This window comes from Gallinula chloropus, assembly GCF_964237585.1.
Source record: "Gallinula chloropus genome assembly, chromosome: Z".
NCBI lineage: Eukaryota > Metazoa > Chordata > Aves > Gruiformes > Rallidae > Gallinula > Gallinula chloropus.
In genome coordinates this window covers 64,523,366-64,542,175 of record NC_140089.1, presented here as the reverse complement: position 1 = coordinate 64,542,175, position 18,810 = coordinate 64,523,366, and the positions used below count along the sequence as shown (strand labels likewise).

General features: G+C 39.6%; 1 protein-coding gene across 1 annotated transcript in view; it reads right to left on the bottom strand.

Annotated features, from left to right (window-relative positions):
• Positions 1–5,537: 5,537 nt before the first annotated feature.
• TENT2 (terminal nucleotidyltransferase 2) overlaps positions 5,538–18,810 on the bottom strand; it is a gene marked incomplete at its 5' end in the record, with an annotated part of 35,780 nt that continues 22,507 nt past the window's right edge. Inside the window, 4 exons of the mRNA XM_084278500.1 lie at positions 5,538–5,692; positions 7,112–7,191; positions 11,923–12,014; positions 17,715–17,851. Of these exons, the coding sequence (XP_084134626.1) occupies positions 5,621–5,692; positions 7,112–7,191; positions 11,923–12,014; positions 17,715–17,851 (381 nt within the window). The 3' untranslated portion in view covers positions 5,538–5,620. The remainder of the gene's footprint in view (positions 5,693–7,111; positions 7,192–11,922; positions 12,015–17,714; positions 17,852–18,810) is intronic.

Here is an 18,810-nt window from a genome sequence, read left to right as displayed (position 1 = left end):
GAATTCTTTATAAGGGATTCCTTAAAAATAATCTCTCTTACAGTCAGAACACCTTAAGATACATAGATTACACTTATATAATCACATTTCAGGAGAAAGCAAGAGAGCTAGAAGAGAAACTGCATTTAACAGCATACAGCCTATTCCTGTTCTGGCACTAGTATTATTGAATGGGAAGCTCTCGGCAGCATTTGGTCCTCTTGTACATCTCTGAGCCTGCTAATTAAAGGCACTGCTAGAAGACTAGAGTTCCTAAAATCCTGGATAAGACACTAGTAGTTCTTGACATTATATAAAGGTGTGATGTGGCAGGCAATACCACTGCCAAAATAAGCAGTCAAAACTAGTCCTAAAATAATGACGAGAGCTGAACTAAAGCTCTAGAGTAACATATCCAAGTTTGAACAATTTTCAGAAAGGGCAAGAATGATGATCCAGGAAACTACAGGCCAGTCAGCCTCACTTTCATCCCTGGAAAGATGTTGGAGAAGCTCGTTCTGGGGGTCATCTTAAAACATGTGGAGGAAAAGAAGGTTATCAGAAGTAATCATCATGGATTCCCTGAGGGGAATTCATGTCTGACTAACCTGACAGCCTTCTACGAGGGCATGACTGGACAGGTAGATGAATGGAGAGCAGTGGGCATTGCCTATCTTGACTTCAGCAAGGCTTCTGACACCATCTCCTACAGCATCCTCACAGGCAATCTCAAGAAATATGGGTTAGATGGACAGCGAGGTGGTGGGTTGACCCTGGCTGGAGGCCAGAGGCATACCAAAATCACTCTATTATTTCCTGTTTCAGCTGGACTGGGAGAAAATATATATTGAGAGGCTCAGGAGTCGAGATAAGGACAGGGAGAGATCATTCCGCAATCAGCATCACGGGCAAAACAGACTCAACACAGAATAAAGGAAAGAAAACAGCTAATTTATTACACTAAACACACACACTCTGACACCAGAGATGGGTAATGAGAAGTCTGACCAGATCATAAAGCACCCCCCCCCCCCCCAATCCCTTCTTCCTGGGCTCAGCTTTATTGATGATTTCTCTCCCTTCCTCTCCCCCAGGTGCCACAGGGGGAGATGGGGAATGGGGAATTCAGTTGTTTCCTCACAACTTGTTTTCCTTCTTAGAGGGTGGGGGCACACCCTTCCCCTGCTCCAGTGTAGGGTCCCATCCACGGGAGACAGTCCTCCATGAACTTCTCCAATGTGAATCCTTTCCCACAGGGCTTAATCTCTTCACCAACTGCCCCAGCGTGGGTCACTTCTATGGGGTGCAGTCATAAATCATAAAATCATAGAATGTCTCTTGGTCTCTCAGGGCCAGACCACTCCAGCCTGGTCCTTCACAGGGTCACAAGCCCACCGCCCTCTCTCCCTCCAGCAAAACTGCTCCAGCACGAAGCTCTCTCATCTCTGTGTCTCTCTCTCCACGGGCTGCAAGTGCTGGCAGAGGCTTGCTCCAACATGGATCACAGCATCTTCCATATGTCTCCACCCACTCCAGTGGGCTACAGGTGGGGCTCTGCTCCCTGTCATCTTCCATGGACTGTAGGGAAACAGCCTGCTTCACCATGGTCTTCTCCATGGACTGCAGGGGAATCTCGCTTTGGCCCCTGCAGCACCTCTTTCTCTCCCTTCTTCACTGACCTTGGTGTCTGCACAGTTTCTTCCATCTTCTCACTCCCTTCTCAGGCAGCAAAAAGCAGCTTCTTGTGTTTTTTGTCCTCTTAAATATGTTATCCCAGAGGCACTGTGACTGCTGTTGATGGGCTTGGCCTTGGCTGGTGGTAGGTCCAGCCTGGAGCTGGCTGGTGTTTACTCTGTTGGGCCCACAGAAAGCTTATAGCTGCTTCTTGCAGAAGCCACCCCTGCAGCTCCCCCTTCTCCACCAGAACCCAGCCACACACAAAACCGCAACAGGTGTACTGAAAGTTGGCTAAAAACAGAGCCCAGAGGATGGTGATCAGAGCCGAGTTGGAGGCCTGTATCAAGTGGCGTTCCTAAGGGCTCAGTCCTGGGTCCAGCGCTGTTCAATATAATAATTAACAACTTGGATGAAGGGGTAGAGTGCACCCCCAGCAACTTTACTGAGGCACAAGACTGGGTGAGTGGCTGACACGCAGGAAGGCTGTGCTGCCTCCAGCGAGATCTGGACAGGCTGCAGAGCTGGGCAGAGTAATCTTAGGAAATTCAACAAGGGCAAGGGTAGGATCCTGCAACGGGGGAGGAACAACCCCAGGCACCAGCAGAGGTTAGGGGCTGGCCTGCTGGGAAGCAGCTCTGTGGGAAAAGACCTGGGAGTCCTGGGGGACAACAGGTTAACCATGAGCCAGCAGTGCGCCCTCATGGCCCAGAAAGCCGATGGCACCCTGGGTTGTATCAAGAAAAGTGTGACCAGCAGCTAGAGGGAGGTTCTCCTCCCCCTCTACTCGGCTCTGGTGAGGCTTCAGCTGGAATGTTGTGTCCAGTTCTGGACTCCCTGGTTCAAGGACAGGAGCTACTGGAGAGGGTAGAGAAAAGGGCTACAAAGATGATGAGGGGACTAGAACAGCTCTTGTGAGAGGCTGATGGACTTGGAAATTTGTAGCCTGAAGAGGACTGATGGGGATCTTATCATTGGTTATAAATACTTGAGGGGTGGGTGTCAGGACAGGGTCAGTCTGCTTTCAGTGTTGCCCAGTGACAGTGCAAGAGGCAATGGGCATAAGCTTGAACACAGGAAGTTCCATCTAAACATGAGGAGGAACTTCTTTAATGTGAGGGTGGCAGAGCAGGGGGACAGGCTGCCCAGAGGGGTTGTGGAGTCTCATCTCTGGAGATATTCTAAACCTGCCTGGATGGTGTCCTGTGCAGGTGATGCTGCTGTGGCAGAGGAGCTGTACTAGATGATCTCCAGAGGTCCCCTCCAGCCCTTGTCATTTTACGATAAAGCATATTTATCTCAAGGCAGTAAGAATCCTCAGAAATGTTAGCTGACAACTTGAGTCAGACATGAGAAATACCTTTAACCAAAAGTGCCTCTGAAAACCTTCTTGTTAGGTTGTACCCCAAGAGATAGGTGTGTAAAATTTTTTATCATGAGGTTAAGGAGAAGGGAAAACTTCATGGTAACACAAAGATTTATGATAGCCATTAGTGGATTTTTCACTCTGGATACATGCCCAGATAAGATTAAAATCCAGGTCATTGTCTCTGAACAAGTTCAGACTGTGCAGAACTGAATGCAAAGTTAGACAAAGTTCAGCTTCTAGTCAATGTCCTCAAACCATTTATTACAAGCTATTTCATCGGAAGTTCTCTCATGAACCTTGCAGCCCACCCTTTATCAAGTATCATTATATTCACTCACCGGTGAATAAAGTTCCAGTTGTCTGGCACTTCCATGAAAAGTGGTGCTGATCACTGCCTTGACAGAGGAATAATGCACTATGACATCTGGGGTTTTTTTAGCATGTCAGAGCACTGCCACTTTTCATGCTCTTGCCAGATTTCCCACTAGCTTCTTTTGCTATAAGCTAAACCAAGTCACACCACCTTGTGTAACTAACAGCAAATTACTGTGGAGTTTTCCATTGTTGGAGGGGATGACAAACAGGCTTCCTCCCAAACAACTGCAGCAAACTACCACCTAGGCTTGACATCTCTGATAAGCTGAGCTTATCAGAAGTATGGAAGGCTGAGGGGAAAAAACCCAAAACAACCAACACAAGTATATTTTTTTCAAGAGACACAGGTCAGCATGGTTACACATCTTGACTGGTATTAAAAAGATCACCAAGTTAGCAAGTCAATTTTTCCAGTTGCACAGAGGTACCACACTTTTAACTGTCCATTTAAAAACAGTAAGAAGCTGTTTCAAACACAAAGCAGTAATTTAAGGTGTCAGATGTTGACACCTTAGGTGATGCAGCACAAACTTCTAAGTGACAGACCTGCAAAAAAGTTTTATGCCTCACATCCAGCACGCACTTGAAACATATTTGAATACTTGGAGGACTGAGCCAGATTCTTCTCAGTGATAGGACAAGGGGCAATGGGTGCAAGCTGAAGCATAGGAGGTTCCATGTGAATGTAAGGAAAAACATTTTCACTGTGAGGGTGACAGAGCACTGGCACAGGCTGCCCAGAGAGGTTGTAGTGTTGGAGACATTCAAAACCTGCCAGGATACATTACTGTGTGACCTAATCTAGGAGATCCTGCTCTGTCAGGGGGTTGGACTAGATAATCTTTCAAGGTTCCTTCCAACCGCTAACACTGATTCATGCTTGGTTTAAACATGCATGTTACTTCCTAGTTATCCTACACTGTAGAACAACCTTGAATACAGGGAATGTCTCACTCAGACCAAGTCCTTTGAGGGCAGCATGGAGGTAGAACACGTTAGCAGATTCCTAGAATTGGATTAAAGTGTAAGGACTGTTCAAAGTGCAGAAGGAAGCAAGACAGCATTTTACATAGACTGGATGGTGATGAAGTGTGTAGTCTGCTCAGATTGCAGCAGGTGAGAGTCTACAAGTCCTAGAATTTCTAAATTAAAGTTTTACAAACTAGAACTTGAAAGTTTGTACAAGAAGAAAGAACACCTGTGTAACAGTTTTCACAATCTCATTAGAAAAAGCAATTGGTGAAACTTTTACCTGTATGTAGATGCAGTGCAGAACATCTATACAGAAATTCATAATTTGCAACAGGGGCCTTACCTATACAGGAGATCATATTTTCTACCAAATTATAAGAAATATTTTAAATATGCAACATAAAGTATCATAAAATTGAAAAATACGCTGTATTTCATGTATATTGCTTTTATTTCCCTGGAAATCATAGAAAATATTCATCTTAAATACAAATTTGACCTCAACAGTAAGTACAGTTTTAAGAGTTAACTGGTCTTCAATAACAAATACAGGAGGCACAAATTGTGCTACAGCAGGTCTAAACAAGGCTTCACAACTCTCCATTAGAAAAGCTAAAATAAGATGACTTAGGTAGACTCAATTTACAGTAGCTGATCAGTTTACAAATATATACACAAAAAACAAAGACAGAAGCCCAACTTATTTTAACAGTGGTAGGATTGTGGGGTTTTCCGTGGTGGTTTCTGTGTATTGATTTGTCCTTCCTTTGTAGTAGAAGATTCCAGTTTACATTACAGTTTTTGATACCCAGAACAGTACCAACCAAAGAGTATAATTCTCATAAGTGTTGCTTGTTGCTCCATATAAAAAGAGGAAGAAAACTGTAAAGTGCCAAGTTGAGCAAAAGTTCTTACTGCAGTTAAGCAGATGGAGAGCACAGGTTGTTTATTCATCTAGGAGTGATGTGCAATGCCTTAAGGATATACTCAGACTTCTGTATTGTGTGTAGTGCTCCATTATCTTTATTTCATGACTTGATGTGCCTCAATTAACGGTAACACAGATTGTGGAAACAAATCAGTGTATTCCCTTACTTCCCATAAAATGGATTTACTCCTGTGTTTTACTATAAACATTTCTGTAACAAAAGTTTAAAGAAAAACATGCCATAAGACACCATGGTTAACAGCCTCTCACTTTTGATACAGTTATTTCAGCAGGAATCAAAAATAAGTGAAAGAAGTTACTTCTCACTTCGGTACCACTGTTCTAAAGGGTAATACACAGTTCAGGTCCTTCCTGTCTCGTAATATCTGCCAAGACTGGGGAAAAAAGTACAAGGTATTAGAAGGCTACTTAACTTCATCATTAATATTAAATACCACTGCAAGCAGTGAGCCTCACAGATCCACAAAAGTAAGTTTGACATTTTCTGCCTTTTTAAAAAGAAAGGGCTTTTGGCATTGCTGATTTAAAAAAACTCAAAAGAGATAGTAGTCAGTGCTTGCAGTTTTAAGCAACTGTCATTAATTATGGTTCCTAGTGAAGAGGAAGGCCTTTAACACTGGTAGACAGGCTTCCAGACAGCTGGGATCAAACAATGGCTCTTCCATTTTTCAGAAAGCCACAGGTTTGAAACCAACTTAAGTGAAATCTCTGAAAAGAGAAGTTCAGTCTGATTTTACAGAACAGAGTGAGAGTTTACAAAGTAAACAACTGCTTTAGCAGGTTCACAAAATCAAGTATTTTATGCAAAAGTTTGTGAACAAGCAGTTCAGTGTTTTGTATGCTGTTTTACTGCCCTAACAGAATTGCAGAGCAAAAGGCCACACCTTACAGGATTTATTTTGTTACAAGGATCTAGCATTGATTTCCCTTTTGCTGGAACAGCCCTCTAGATATTTAAGAGCTATATTAGCTGGAGTAAACAGGAGCCTCACATGACAGCATAAAAGGGGTGTTTAACTGGTTACGGCTGGAAGCCAGTTCCTAGTCAGAACTATGTTACAAATAGTCACAGACCTCAGAAAACTAGAATTTGAAATGAAACTCCAAATGCAATGCCTGATAGGAGACAAGCATAAAAGATCTGTCAGCAAGGCCTATTTAAAACCAAGCCAAACAAAAAGCAAACCAAAAAAGCCAAACAGCCCCCACCAAAAAATCAAACACACCAGAAAATTAAAGAAGTTTAGTCAAAGCTTAAATCTTCTCTTGCTTCAAAGTGTCCTTGCCTCCTCTACTGACCAGAACACTGAAAGCTCTAGTTTGAACTACACGTGTTCTAAATCTATGAGTGTGATCTCCCTACATAAAATTGCCAATTACATTCAGTTGCCAATAACAAGCATAAAACCATTGGTTCCAATATTTATAAAAAGGGGTAGTAAGAAATATAAAACATTGCTTATAACCAAACTCATGTAGGAATTAATAATGAAGATAAAGCTGTAATTCTAAAACCATTAACTATCATTATAATTTTACACAGGGAAGAAAACCTAAGACAAAAGACTATTTCAAGTGCCCTTTTCAACTTAATGTATGCTTAATGGCAATCATTAATAAATACTAATTAATGGCAGTCATTAATAAATACTAATTTTTTTTTACATTTCCATTATTTGGAAAAATTTACTCCTAACACAAACATCAGAAAGTCGGGTTCAATGACTAGCATTTGTGTTACTATCTTGAAAAACCAAAGTGCCTGAAAAAATTAAACAACATGTACTTTTTACCTTCAGAAATTCATGTTTGATCACCTCAAACTTGTGTTTTTCATGTACAGCTCTGGCAGTGTTTGTCCCATCAAAGGGTTCTGCAACATCAAACAGAAATCCTTAGAAGTATTACACCCACACCCCTCCCAGAGTTAGGCTGTCTTCACTGAACAGATAATCAGACAAAACCCAGAAGAGTCAACATACTGTTGCTTCCTGAGACTGTTTTGAGTGTCTGATTCTGCCTTGTTTCTCAGTCTTTATATTTATTTAGCATTCATTAAAATAGCCCCAAACTCTGAATGGCCTAATGGTATGTAATCAATAATAAGTCAGGTTATTATACCTATTGAAGCATGCTAAGACTGTGCTGCACTTACGCAGCAGTAATAATTTGTTACTGCTTAGCAGCCTGTGATGAGGTATGAGAATGATTTCACACATTAACAGGTTTTTAAGCTTTCTACACAGGTGCCTCTTAGAATTGTGCTCTTCAGATTCATCTCATTCAACAGCTTGTCAGTGAAATACAATGAGTAAATTATTTATTGTAATTTTCTTATATAAAATGTATCAACTGCTCTAAAGATATATTTTATTATTTCATACCTACTTTACAGAATCTGTTCTTAAGTTAACTATCTGGGGCTTCTACCCACTAACAGACTAGGAATTTATGTAAATTTTTTTTGTTAACAAAATTAATACTCTCAAACTTTTTTTTTCATTTAAATTGAAATACTCCTTGTTACTGATAGGGATGCCAACATCAAAGGAATAGTGATGTACAGACTATGCATTACAACATGCTTTGTTACAGAGCGTATAGTCTTTTTTGCCTTAGTAGAGAACTGATGAAGTAGCATTGTGTATTTCACACTGTCAGAATATATGAAAGTCCTTATGGGCCACAGAACCACAGAAGTCTTTGCAAGATCAAGAAGCTTTTTTGTTTAGCTGGTTATGAATTCTTTCTTTCAGGTAGGGACATACAGTAAAATAAAGCATTAAACAGACATCAGAAGGGCTTAAAGACATTATGGAGACTGGATTTCAAGCTTGGAATGTGCTCCATGGCATTGGGGTTTTATTTCTGCAAGCTATTTAAATTGACAGAAATGGTTTATGTAAGAGATGTTGTATTTGAGGAGAAACCTTTTAGAAACCTGCCAAACTACCTACCAAGTTTTCAGTGGATGTTTATAGGCAGGCTTATTTTACATTAGAGAACATCATACAGTTATATAGGTACAGAGACCTGGCAATTAAATAAAAAGCTGCATAGTCCTTTGAAGTCAGTGACATAATTTGACAGTGACCTACTGTCTGTCATTATGAATACCAAGTCCCTTACCAGTGCATTGTTCCTTTTGTCTTAAACATGATGTTGTTTCTTTAATATTGGGACCTTCACACAATTTATGTTGAATCAAGGGATCTGTATTTTTTTAAAGTAACAAGAACAAAGCTGTACAATATTTTGAGACTGACACAAGGGGGAAAAAAAGGTACTCAAGTCACAAAAGCTGACTCGCATTTTCCCTTATTCTTCCTGCATATTTACTGACTATCAAAAGAAACTCATTCCCTGGACCACAGCAAGAATAATTTTGCTATCAGCTACTATTTACACCACTACATTTTCTAACCATCAAGATAGTGAGAATCTATCGTAAGTTATTTTGTTCACACAAAGATGAGAATATTAAAAGAAAAAAGTTATACAACACTACTGGTGCTTGAGGGAAAGACTAAAGGGGATCATCTTTCCAAATGAAAATACAAGAAATCATAAAACTTCAGAACTGCTGCAAACCAAGCCCTGAGGAATTATTTAAAAGTACAAGCATCAATCAGGTGCAGCTTAGATGGCTTCTGATCCAGCTTCCCTAAATGACTATCAATTTAATTGTCTCACAAAATTGCCATGTTTCTAGCTTTTCTAGACTGTGTCTTTTTCAACAAGAGTACCCGGTATTATTTGATATAAGCATGATTTAAACCAAAACCAGAATAGTTGCTGGTAACATAATGCTCCTACAAGGAACGTTCACAAACACAGCTAGAAGCATTGTTCTCTGCATCCCCATAATGGTAATAGCCTCCCAGATTTTAAAGTGTCAGAAAAGAGCATCTCTACTATATTTGTTTCTCTAAAAGCAGAAATACAAGTGAGAATCAGCCTTAAGGCCGGTAAAAGTCAAAACCCCACATTTTTTCTTTGATCAAGCCTAAATATAGTACCACATGTAGAATTTCGGCCAACTGCAGACACAGACTTATATAATTTATCAACAAATATATGTGAAATGTTAGATAATACAGAAAATACTAGTAACTGGATTTCTAGTCTGCTAACTAGAAAATCTAAGAGAGACTTGGAAACTAGAATAGGTTGACATATTAAGCTAGCTTTTAAGTGCTTCTCAAAGTACACAAGTTTATATCTACATACTGTGTTAGACTAGTTCAGTCTAATAGCTGTTACAAGGCCGCTTTGTGTTGAAATAGGAAATTAAATTTTCCGCTTCCAATTTAGAAGTAAAACCTTGGTATGTGAGCCTAAAGCCCATTCTTAATACTTGAAGCATATTGTAACAGGAAAGAATTTCATGTGCCACCTATAGACAATCTTGCTTTTTTAATAGCAAAGGCCAGATGAACTCTTCAGGAAAAGATTTGTGCAACCAAGCCCACTTATTGCAAATTCTAAAAAGCCTATTTGTATGTTGCTACACTATTTTCAAAGCTGATTGAAAGAAACTTTAATTATTCAACCACTTTTTAATGTGATAAAAAAAATAAAGAGCTTGAAACACACAGCTCCCCCCTCTCCCCCTGCCAGTGCAGCAGATCAGCACCATGTGACAGCAGCAGACACAGCTGCCCAGCATTCCCACCTCCCACATTCAGACCAGAGCCTTGGCAGTGCCTGCACTGTGCTATCGCAAATCATTTCAGCTGTGCAGATACTCCAATTCTCACATTCCTAAACTCCAAGACTGCAGATCCAAGCATGCAATTGTCTTTCAGTGTGGTTTTTCTCCCCTTTGACTGGGAGTTGATCCCCCGCTTCGCCCCCAAAAGGTCAAATAAAGAATGAGAATCTTATGTGGCTTCACACTGCCATCCGTAATGTTACAGCCACACTGGTGAGCTTTGGGCCACATTACTAACCTTACCAGCAGGTAACAACACTCTGCACAGAGAAACACAAACAGGAAGATACATGTGCCTGCACACATGGGTGCAGTCACACCCCATGCAATCCTGAAAAATGTCTGTTCAGCCACAGGGCTTCTGCCTTGTCTCCATCTTCCCACAGCAAAAATTTTCCAAGGTTCTAAGAACTCTTTCCATACCATGTGGCCCCTGCCCAAGTTCCATTCCTTGCTTATCCTAAAACTTCAACCCTTGATATCCTGATCCTAATAGGCTCTATTTACAGCTGGGGCCCAGGCCACCTCTCCCATTTCAAACACTCCCTTTCACCACCTACTTCTAATTATATCCCCATTCCACCTTGGTTTCTTATCTATGCTTCCTTATCCAACCAATTCCCCTTCACCTGTTGCACTCTGATTCACTCCACTTTCTTACCTCTGCATTAACTGTTTCCAGTTACACAGCACCTCTCAATCCCTTCCTTTCTTAGTATTTCAATCTTCCTCTTCACCTATTATCTTCTCTTTCTCTTACCCAAACTTCATCTCCTACACATGCTAACTGTTCATTATCTGCATGTAGATTTCCCGAGGCAGTTGAATGGCATAAAGAGCACATGAAACAGATCCCTAAGTAACTGCCCAGTTCAGCTGAAGGCTGAGAGCTTTAGCAGCAAAAGATAGCTTAGGTTTACCCTCTTCTTCTGGTGAGCATCATGATGAGAGGGCTGGGGCACCTCTGCTATAAAGACAGGCTGAAAGCATTGGGCTTGCTCAGCCTAGAGAAGAGAAGGGTCTGAGAGGATTTTATTGCAGCCTTCCAGTACCTAAAGGGTGCCTAAAAGCAAGCTGGAGAGAGACTGTTTCCAAAGGCAGTGAGTGATAGGACAAGGGGTAATGTGTAAACTGAAGGAGGATGAATTTAGATTAGGTATTAGGAAGAAATTCTTCCCTGTGAGGGTGGTGAGGCCCTGGCACAGGTTGCCCACAGAAGCTGCTTATGCCCCTCCCAGTGTTCAAGGCCAGGTTGGATGGGACTTAGGGCAACATGGTTTGTTAGAGGGTGTCCCTGTGCCCATGGCAGGGGGCTTGGAACTAAGTGATCTTCCAACCCCAGGTTCCTTCCAGCCCAAATTGTGATTCTATGATCATCCAGTCTCAGCAGAGACTCTACCTTCATAAGCCAGCCAAAAGTAGTAGTCACAACGGGACAAACATACACATAACCTAGAAAACTGTTAGGACTTGGGATGTCAGAGCATTTCTAGAGCAAAGAATAATATTGAGAGGAATCTGTGCGTATGCCTGCTGTGTTCTTCCAGTCTTGGCAAAACTGATGATTATATTTGCAGAGCGGGAAACTACCACCATCATAACTGCTATTTGTTGTCAAAGTCCTAGTCCCAGTTCCAAAAGTAACAGAGCAGCAAGTGCTCTTGAAGAAAAGGTCAAGAGTACTATTTTTAAACACTATAGAACTTACAGCTTCCTTCTCAAATGTTTTTGGTGGGACTGTTTCCAAAGCTATTTACATTGGTTAAGCTTCATTTGTCTATGAAATGGTATTACACATCTGCGTTACTAAAACACAACCAAGAAAGTCTAACTGACAGATTTATGTATTTAGTGTCTTAACAGTAAAAATAATGTAGCTTTACATTTTACCTTCTACACAAATAAATTTTTGTCTCCATTCAGCACCATCAGGTCTTGGAATAGCTTTGGCCTCACGAACTGAAATCATTTGATGGCTCCAACTAGGGAAAAGGAAAACGATAAGCAGAAATTTTAACTTGATTCTAAATTAATAATATCAGTTTACATTAAAAAAATGTAAAATTGTGATGTCACAAGCCAGAATAATACAATATAATGAGTAACTCAGTGTAGCAGTCTAGTCTTCATAATTTACTACATAAGAGAAACAAAGAGAATTCTCCACAAACAGAAGTTTATCTATCTGCAAAACAGAACATTCAATGTATCCATAAGTAACATTCACAGTAGAATAATTTAAAAAGTTATCTTAAATATGGACACCTGCATTTATTTCTACGTTTAAGAGAAATTACAGCCTCAAATATATTTTTCAGAATTTTCTGTGGGGAGAAAAGGTATATAAAGAGTTTAAGTGCAGATGAAGTCACACACTGCATTCCATTAAAAAAATTAAACAGTATAAAAACATATAGGTAGGTTGCATATAGGCCAGCACTCCTGGTGCAAAGAATCTAATATTAAAAAGCACCAACACTTTGTATATGGTCAATTTCAGATTTCTTACAACTGTAACAGAACAACCACTCAAATACGTGTTTGAAGACATTCTACCTCTTTCTGCATGCTGTTTTACAACAACAAAGCAATGGGAAATAATTACATTGAAACAGGAACAGTGGGCAGTTTACAGGGCAATCTTTATGATGTGCCAAGCATCTTTATGATCTTTATGATGCTTGACACAACAATGTGCCATGGTAATGGAAGCCAAAGCAACCACTTGCATGTTTATGTCCTTAACTACCCAGCCAGTTTTCAGCTGCTCTTAACTAAACCCAGGAAGTACCATATCAGAGGAACATCTGGATCACCAAAAACATTATCATCACATGCCTTGACCAAGTGGGGCTTAGAAATAGCTGGGCAGCATTCTGCTAGCTGTACCAGTGTTACATACACCTGACTTCATTTGCCGACTCAAGAAATATTTTGACAGAATGCAAAGACAGGAGCTTGGCTGGGTGCATCAACCACCTGCAGTAAATCTGTAAATATCAAGTGTAAATCAAAATACAGTCAGTAATTCATCAGTGAAATTTGGAAGAACACTGTGCTCCCTAGGCCAGAGGTCAGCATTGGTAACTCCATTAAGTCAGTGGTGATAAAAATCCATGCCTGTAATTCTACCAATTATCTTGGATACAACTCGTGAAAATGAGCTGTTTGAGCAACTGTACTTCCATCAAACATGTGTATTATTCTTCTATTTAAGAACATCATTAGGGCATATTTCAAAAAGGTCATTTGAAGCATAGTTTAGTTTTAGCTTAAAAACAAATGACTTACTCGCCCAATGCTGTGTATGTTTAGATTTCTCTTAACATATTCTTTAGAAAACTGGTACAGGTGATGACCACTTCTAGCATCCAGTGCCAATTAAAGCATTTTTCCTTCTCCTTTATTCCTATAGTAGACTGCTTTTGCAAGAGTTAGAGATATTGTGAAGCATCAAATACTTTTATGTCTTTTAATAAATTACCCTCAACACAAGTTTAACAAGAAATTTGGACTAATTGCTAAAAAAAAAGACACCTAAGAAAGAAAAAGCATGTGAGTAGAACATCAAAGAAGCTAAAACTTCAGCTCCAGAATGTTGGCCATGAGAAGAAGCAGCTGAAAGTCAAACTCTAAGCTTTTTCTAAAAGCTTATTTAAAAATCAGAGGGATCCAGGCCAATGGAAACAAAAGTCAAAGTATTTGATTTGTGTTTGAGTAAGCTAGGCCACAGTGTTTCACTGCAAGCATGTAATTCTTCTCTTGACTTCTCCTTTAGGTTATACTTGGCTTGATTACTCAGCAAAAGAGAAATGCATTTTTAATGCACTGTTTAGCAAAAGGCAACCAAAAAAATTCTCTGAATAAACTTTCAATCCCTAAGTTCCCACAAAGATTTAAGCAGCTTTTTCAATTATCAGTAACTTTTGATGTCACTGCCCACATTAGGTATACACTCCTATTGAAGTCAAGACTTTGAAAGGAAGAGACTAAGACATTTCCAGCAGTGTGCATGCATACAGAACAAATATATAACAAAGCTTATCTTTTCCAGAATATTTTTATAAGCCAAAGCCACTTGCATAAACACACTAAGATGGGTACAACTTGCAAGTATATTTAATTCAAAATACCATTTAGAAATGATACCTTTATTACCTTAGCACTTATATCCTAAAGACAACTGTACATAGAGCAACAGTATTTTGTCACAGTACTGTAACCAAGCTTTTATTATGTCCAAATACAAAAACACAATCTTAAACAACTGCTATACAACTGGAAACAGTAATTTCAGAGAAGTATAGTCCCAAAGGACAGTCTCTAGGTTCCCTAGTGGTAACTTCAGGGGAGTAAGGTCTGTCTTGTTTCAAGTTCTTGCCAAGTGAAAACCTGCTGCTTTCACTCACAGCTGCAGAAATGAAATCAGACACTCTCTCCAGGGGGGCTGGTAAACACCGACCTGTTTCCAAATACTTTTTTTTGAGAACATCTCCATACATTTTTCACTTGGTCACATTCACTGTGTGTTCAGTGGACCCCCTGATAGTTTAAAATACTCAAAGTTAAAATGGAGTTCTAAGCATACTTTTTGCCATCTGTGTAACATGAAACATAATGTAGACCTGAACTCTCACAGCAAGCTAATTATACAACCACGTCAGCAAATCAGGCTTTGCAATATGTAGTGTGTAAGTCCAGTACACGCAGCAATTTCCAAGTCACATTTCTGGTAACACATGAAGGGGCACAAAAATTGCTTCTTACGGACACACTGAAAGTCCCAGAGTAGGACTGAGGAACATGCCCCATGTAAATGCACAGTGATCAGCAATTTTCTGAAAGAGTTTGTAGTCTAAATAAAGCAGATTAAACGCACAAGGGAAAAAAGCAAAACGAAAACCAAACTGCCAAACAACACAAGGAGATAAAACTTATCCATGGCTGCAGAGTGTGCAAGGTTCCTGTTGCTTCCTTTGTGCCACTCCTTTTTCCCTTTGTGCCCTACAATTTGGGGCCAATCTGACCTTAAATATTTAACATATAATAAAATAAACCATAGATTTTTTTTATACATAGCTAATGGCCTTTGCTAATGTAAGGGAAGGAAAGTTTAAAACAGTATATGTTCATCTTTGATCAAGACATGTAAAAATCGCTGATCAGTTAAGTGTTCCAGGCAGGTGACATCAATGACTCATTACACTCAAAATTGTAATCTCCACACATGATCTGATTGTTTAGCATGCTGTTCTTTCAGCAAAACAGATCCTACGTATCTAGTGTTGTGTCCAATTCTGTAGATGGGAATCTACAAGAGGCACTTTTATGAAGATTGAGGTAGTACTCTCCTTAGTAATATTTTCAAACACATTACAATTCAATAGTGAAATGTTACTGTCACAATACATGTCATTTAAATTTGATTGAACAGTCAAAGTATCTCAAACACAACCTCAAAATTCCTGTGCATAAAAACAGTAGTAAGTGTTTTACAGGGAAAATAAACACTGGAAAAACTGAGTATAGCAATGAAAATATTTGACACAAAGGAGTAAAATACTAGTTCTTCCATGAAAGGATGAACTAACAGAGCATTTAAGTCTTATCCTTAAAGCAAACATCAAAGCAAAGATGGCAGATACTGTGGACTGTGTGCCACTCTGCATGTTCTCATCAGCTGGCTATCGTACACACAAGTGTTCTGTCTGCCTTTTCCCCAGCATGGGCATTAATTTGGGTTTCTCTTCTCTAATTACCAGCTTCTACAAAACTATACAGATTTAGTGTCTTGAAGACATAGGCCCTGCTCTTTTCAAAGAGGAGTTACAGTGATCAGGGACACGCAAATGGTCAAGTAAACAGTACATGTGACTCAGTTTTGTTTCTGTAGCAGAATGACTTAACAGCACAGGTTGCTGCATTAGGTGCATCATTTCCTGATGTGACTTCTCAGCTATGTAGTATTTTCAATACAGGAATTCTAATGGCTAGTTGTAATAGGTGATTGAGCAAGGGGACCGTGTTGGGGTTTTGTTCGTTTAAAATTGAATAGGGTCAGTCAAATGTTTAAATACTTAACAGGCCCTTCACACTTCAGAAAACAAGCCAGATTTTTTTGTTCAGCAGTTTTTAAGTAACTTTTCATCCCTTGTCAGCAACTATACCATCTTAATTGTCTGCTTTGTTTTAACCCCTGTGACTGATTAAGTGACTTTTTTCCTTACTTAAGATAATAATGAAAAACCATCAATTCAAGTATTAATATTGCAACATTGCTAGTCTTCACAGTTCTTAGGATACTCTGCATGTCTAACAGCAGGCAAAAAGAAAAGTGTCTTCCTGGACCAGCCACTGATTTACGCAGAAATCTGCTCTGGCCTATGTTCACAAAAGCCCAAACCAGAGAAATCAAATTAGGTATTGTTTCTGCATTTGGACAAGATCTCCTCTGCTAATTTGCACTGGCAAAACAGGGACTTCCTTTCTTAGTGGAAAAAATGTTTACTTTCACATCTAAGACTAACAGCTCCTTATACAGACAAGTAATACCGGATCCATCTAGTGTCCCATATAAATTAGGTGCTTAAAGATACTCTCTAGCACTGTCTTCTAATATAATTCTTTAGCAGAAAGCACCTTGCCAGGAGGAAAGACAGGACCTCCGGAGAAACTTCTAGCATCAAAGACCATTCCCTTATCTACGGAGTTCACATAAGGAAAATCCTTCACATTAAACTCTCTCAGAATCAGGCTTAATCATGCACAAAGTGCACTTACTAACACATCGCCACAGGCCATGTAGATTTATTTACATATTCTACATGTGCACACACCAGAGATGCTTTCTTATAAGGAGTTCATGATTATTGACTTCTTACACTGAAGTAAATATGAACAATTAAAACATTATGAGTATCTACCACTTATACATTTTGTTCTCCTTCCAAGAAATGGATGACGCACATACACAGGAAAGCAACACGAATGAACCAACAGCCTCAGAAAAAAGTTCTTCAGAGGATCTTCAACCTTTTGAATTACAGCCATTTGCTATTTTATACGGACAAGCACTTTTTCTAAGAAATTCTCAAGTGACAGTCTGGCAAACTGTTTGCAGCCTACAGCTTTCTCAAATGCCCTCACAACTTCAGCTTCTCCTCTTCTAACAAGAAAGTCCAGGTGCCAAAATTAAACTCAGATTCTAGCAAACCAACAAGGTTACTGAACCAACTATCTAAAACAGAATCCTTCAGCCTATATTGATGTAAACTCTAGTCAAAGTCAGGAACCATCTGGTCAGTTACTTTCATTGACTTAGGCTGACAGAAGGCCCTTAAGGGCCAAATAATTCATATCAATACCTTAAACTAAAACTAAGAACAGACTTTTCTCACACATGGATAGGCAGTTTTAAGAAACAGTGTAATATAACAAAACCCAGCTATTCCTATAAAACAAAGCTCTCTAACTTATAGCAGCTATTTTAAGTGATAGGATGCTTGGCTAAGCAAAAGATGTCAGACACTAGCAGCATTCCTGGTGTCCTCTAATCTTTTCACCCATTTTCTCGCTGGCATTTACCACTCTTACCTTACTGTTACTCTTTCCTTTTGAATGAATAGAATAGAAAGAATCAGAGTCTTGAATATCTAAAACACTAGGATTATCTTATTACTTACTCAAATTCTGTGGCATAATATTTGAAGAAGCCTATTAGCAGATCCCCAAGGCTTGATCCGTTTTTTGAGAGGTAAGGAGGAATCAAACATGGCGCTTGATGAACATGATGCAACTGTATAGCAGGATGAAAACATTCCTGTCAAAATAAAATCAGACAGTATGTATATGCAGACACACAAATCCTTAATCTAGGTGCATATATATTTTCACATCAAAAGAACTGCCTATTATTTGCTTATCAGAAGTTCAAGGACAACTTACAAGCAAAGGACTATCTCTCTTGTGCTCCTCTGTTGGATACTAGTCACTACCCCTCAACTCAGGTGGAATCATCTTGCACAGGAGCATCTGAGACCATCCCGTGCCTTCTGTTTGCTAAAGAATTTTAAGATGGGACAATCTTAGAACTGGACTTGCACTTACATCCTAGTAAAACAACAGGCAGAAGATGAGTAAAGTAGCCTGCGCTAAGCTGGCCGCAGCTGAACTGAAATAGAGCAGGTGAAGGTAATGCAATTATTGCCTTGTTCCCATAACTGTGTAAAGAAGCAATCCAAAAGGAGGGCCTGACTTATTTTTCCTCACAGCACAGAGCTAAAATTGCACATACAACCCACTGGCTCTAATATGAACCTGTATCCTCCCACACAATGAGTTCGAAGACTGCAGCAGCACCTCCTCTAGCCAACCTATCTGAAAGAATAAAAAAGTAGTTGTACAAAAAACCTGAATATACAGAATGCAATGTTTCAGCTGAAGTATGCTTTTCTGGGCAGAGGAAGTCAGGTTTGCTACACACAGAAGTCACTATGGTCAGCTTCAAAAGGAATCTACACAAGACTACATGAACATAGAGCTAAAATTCCTAGCCTGCATAAGGCAATTTCCTAAATCTCCATCTAGCAATTGTAACTCTTCAATTCTGCAACCTAAAACGATAGGGTTTTTTTTCAAAAGCAAGTTCAAATTTCATGAAATGTATATTTCTAAGTTTACCATGTATATTAAATACACTTGACTCAAAGGCCAGGCAAATCAAAGTTACCCTTACTCAGACACACATTTGCCTTCAAAAAATAAACAAGTAGTATTATA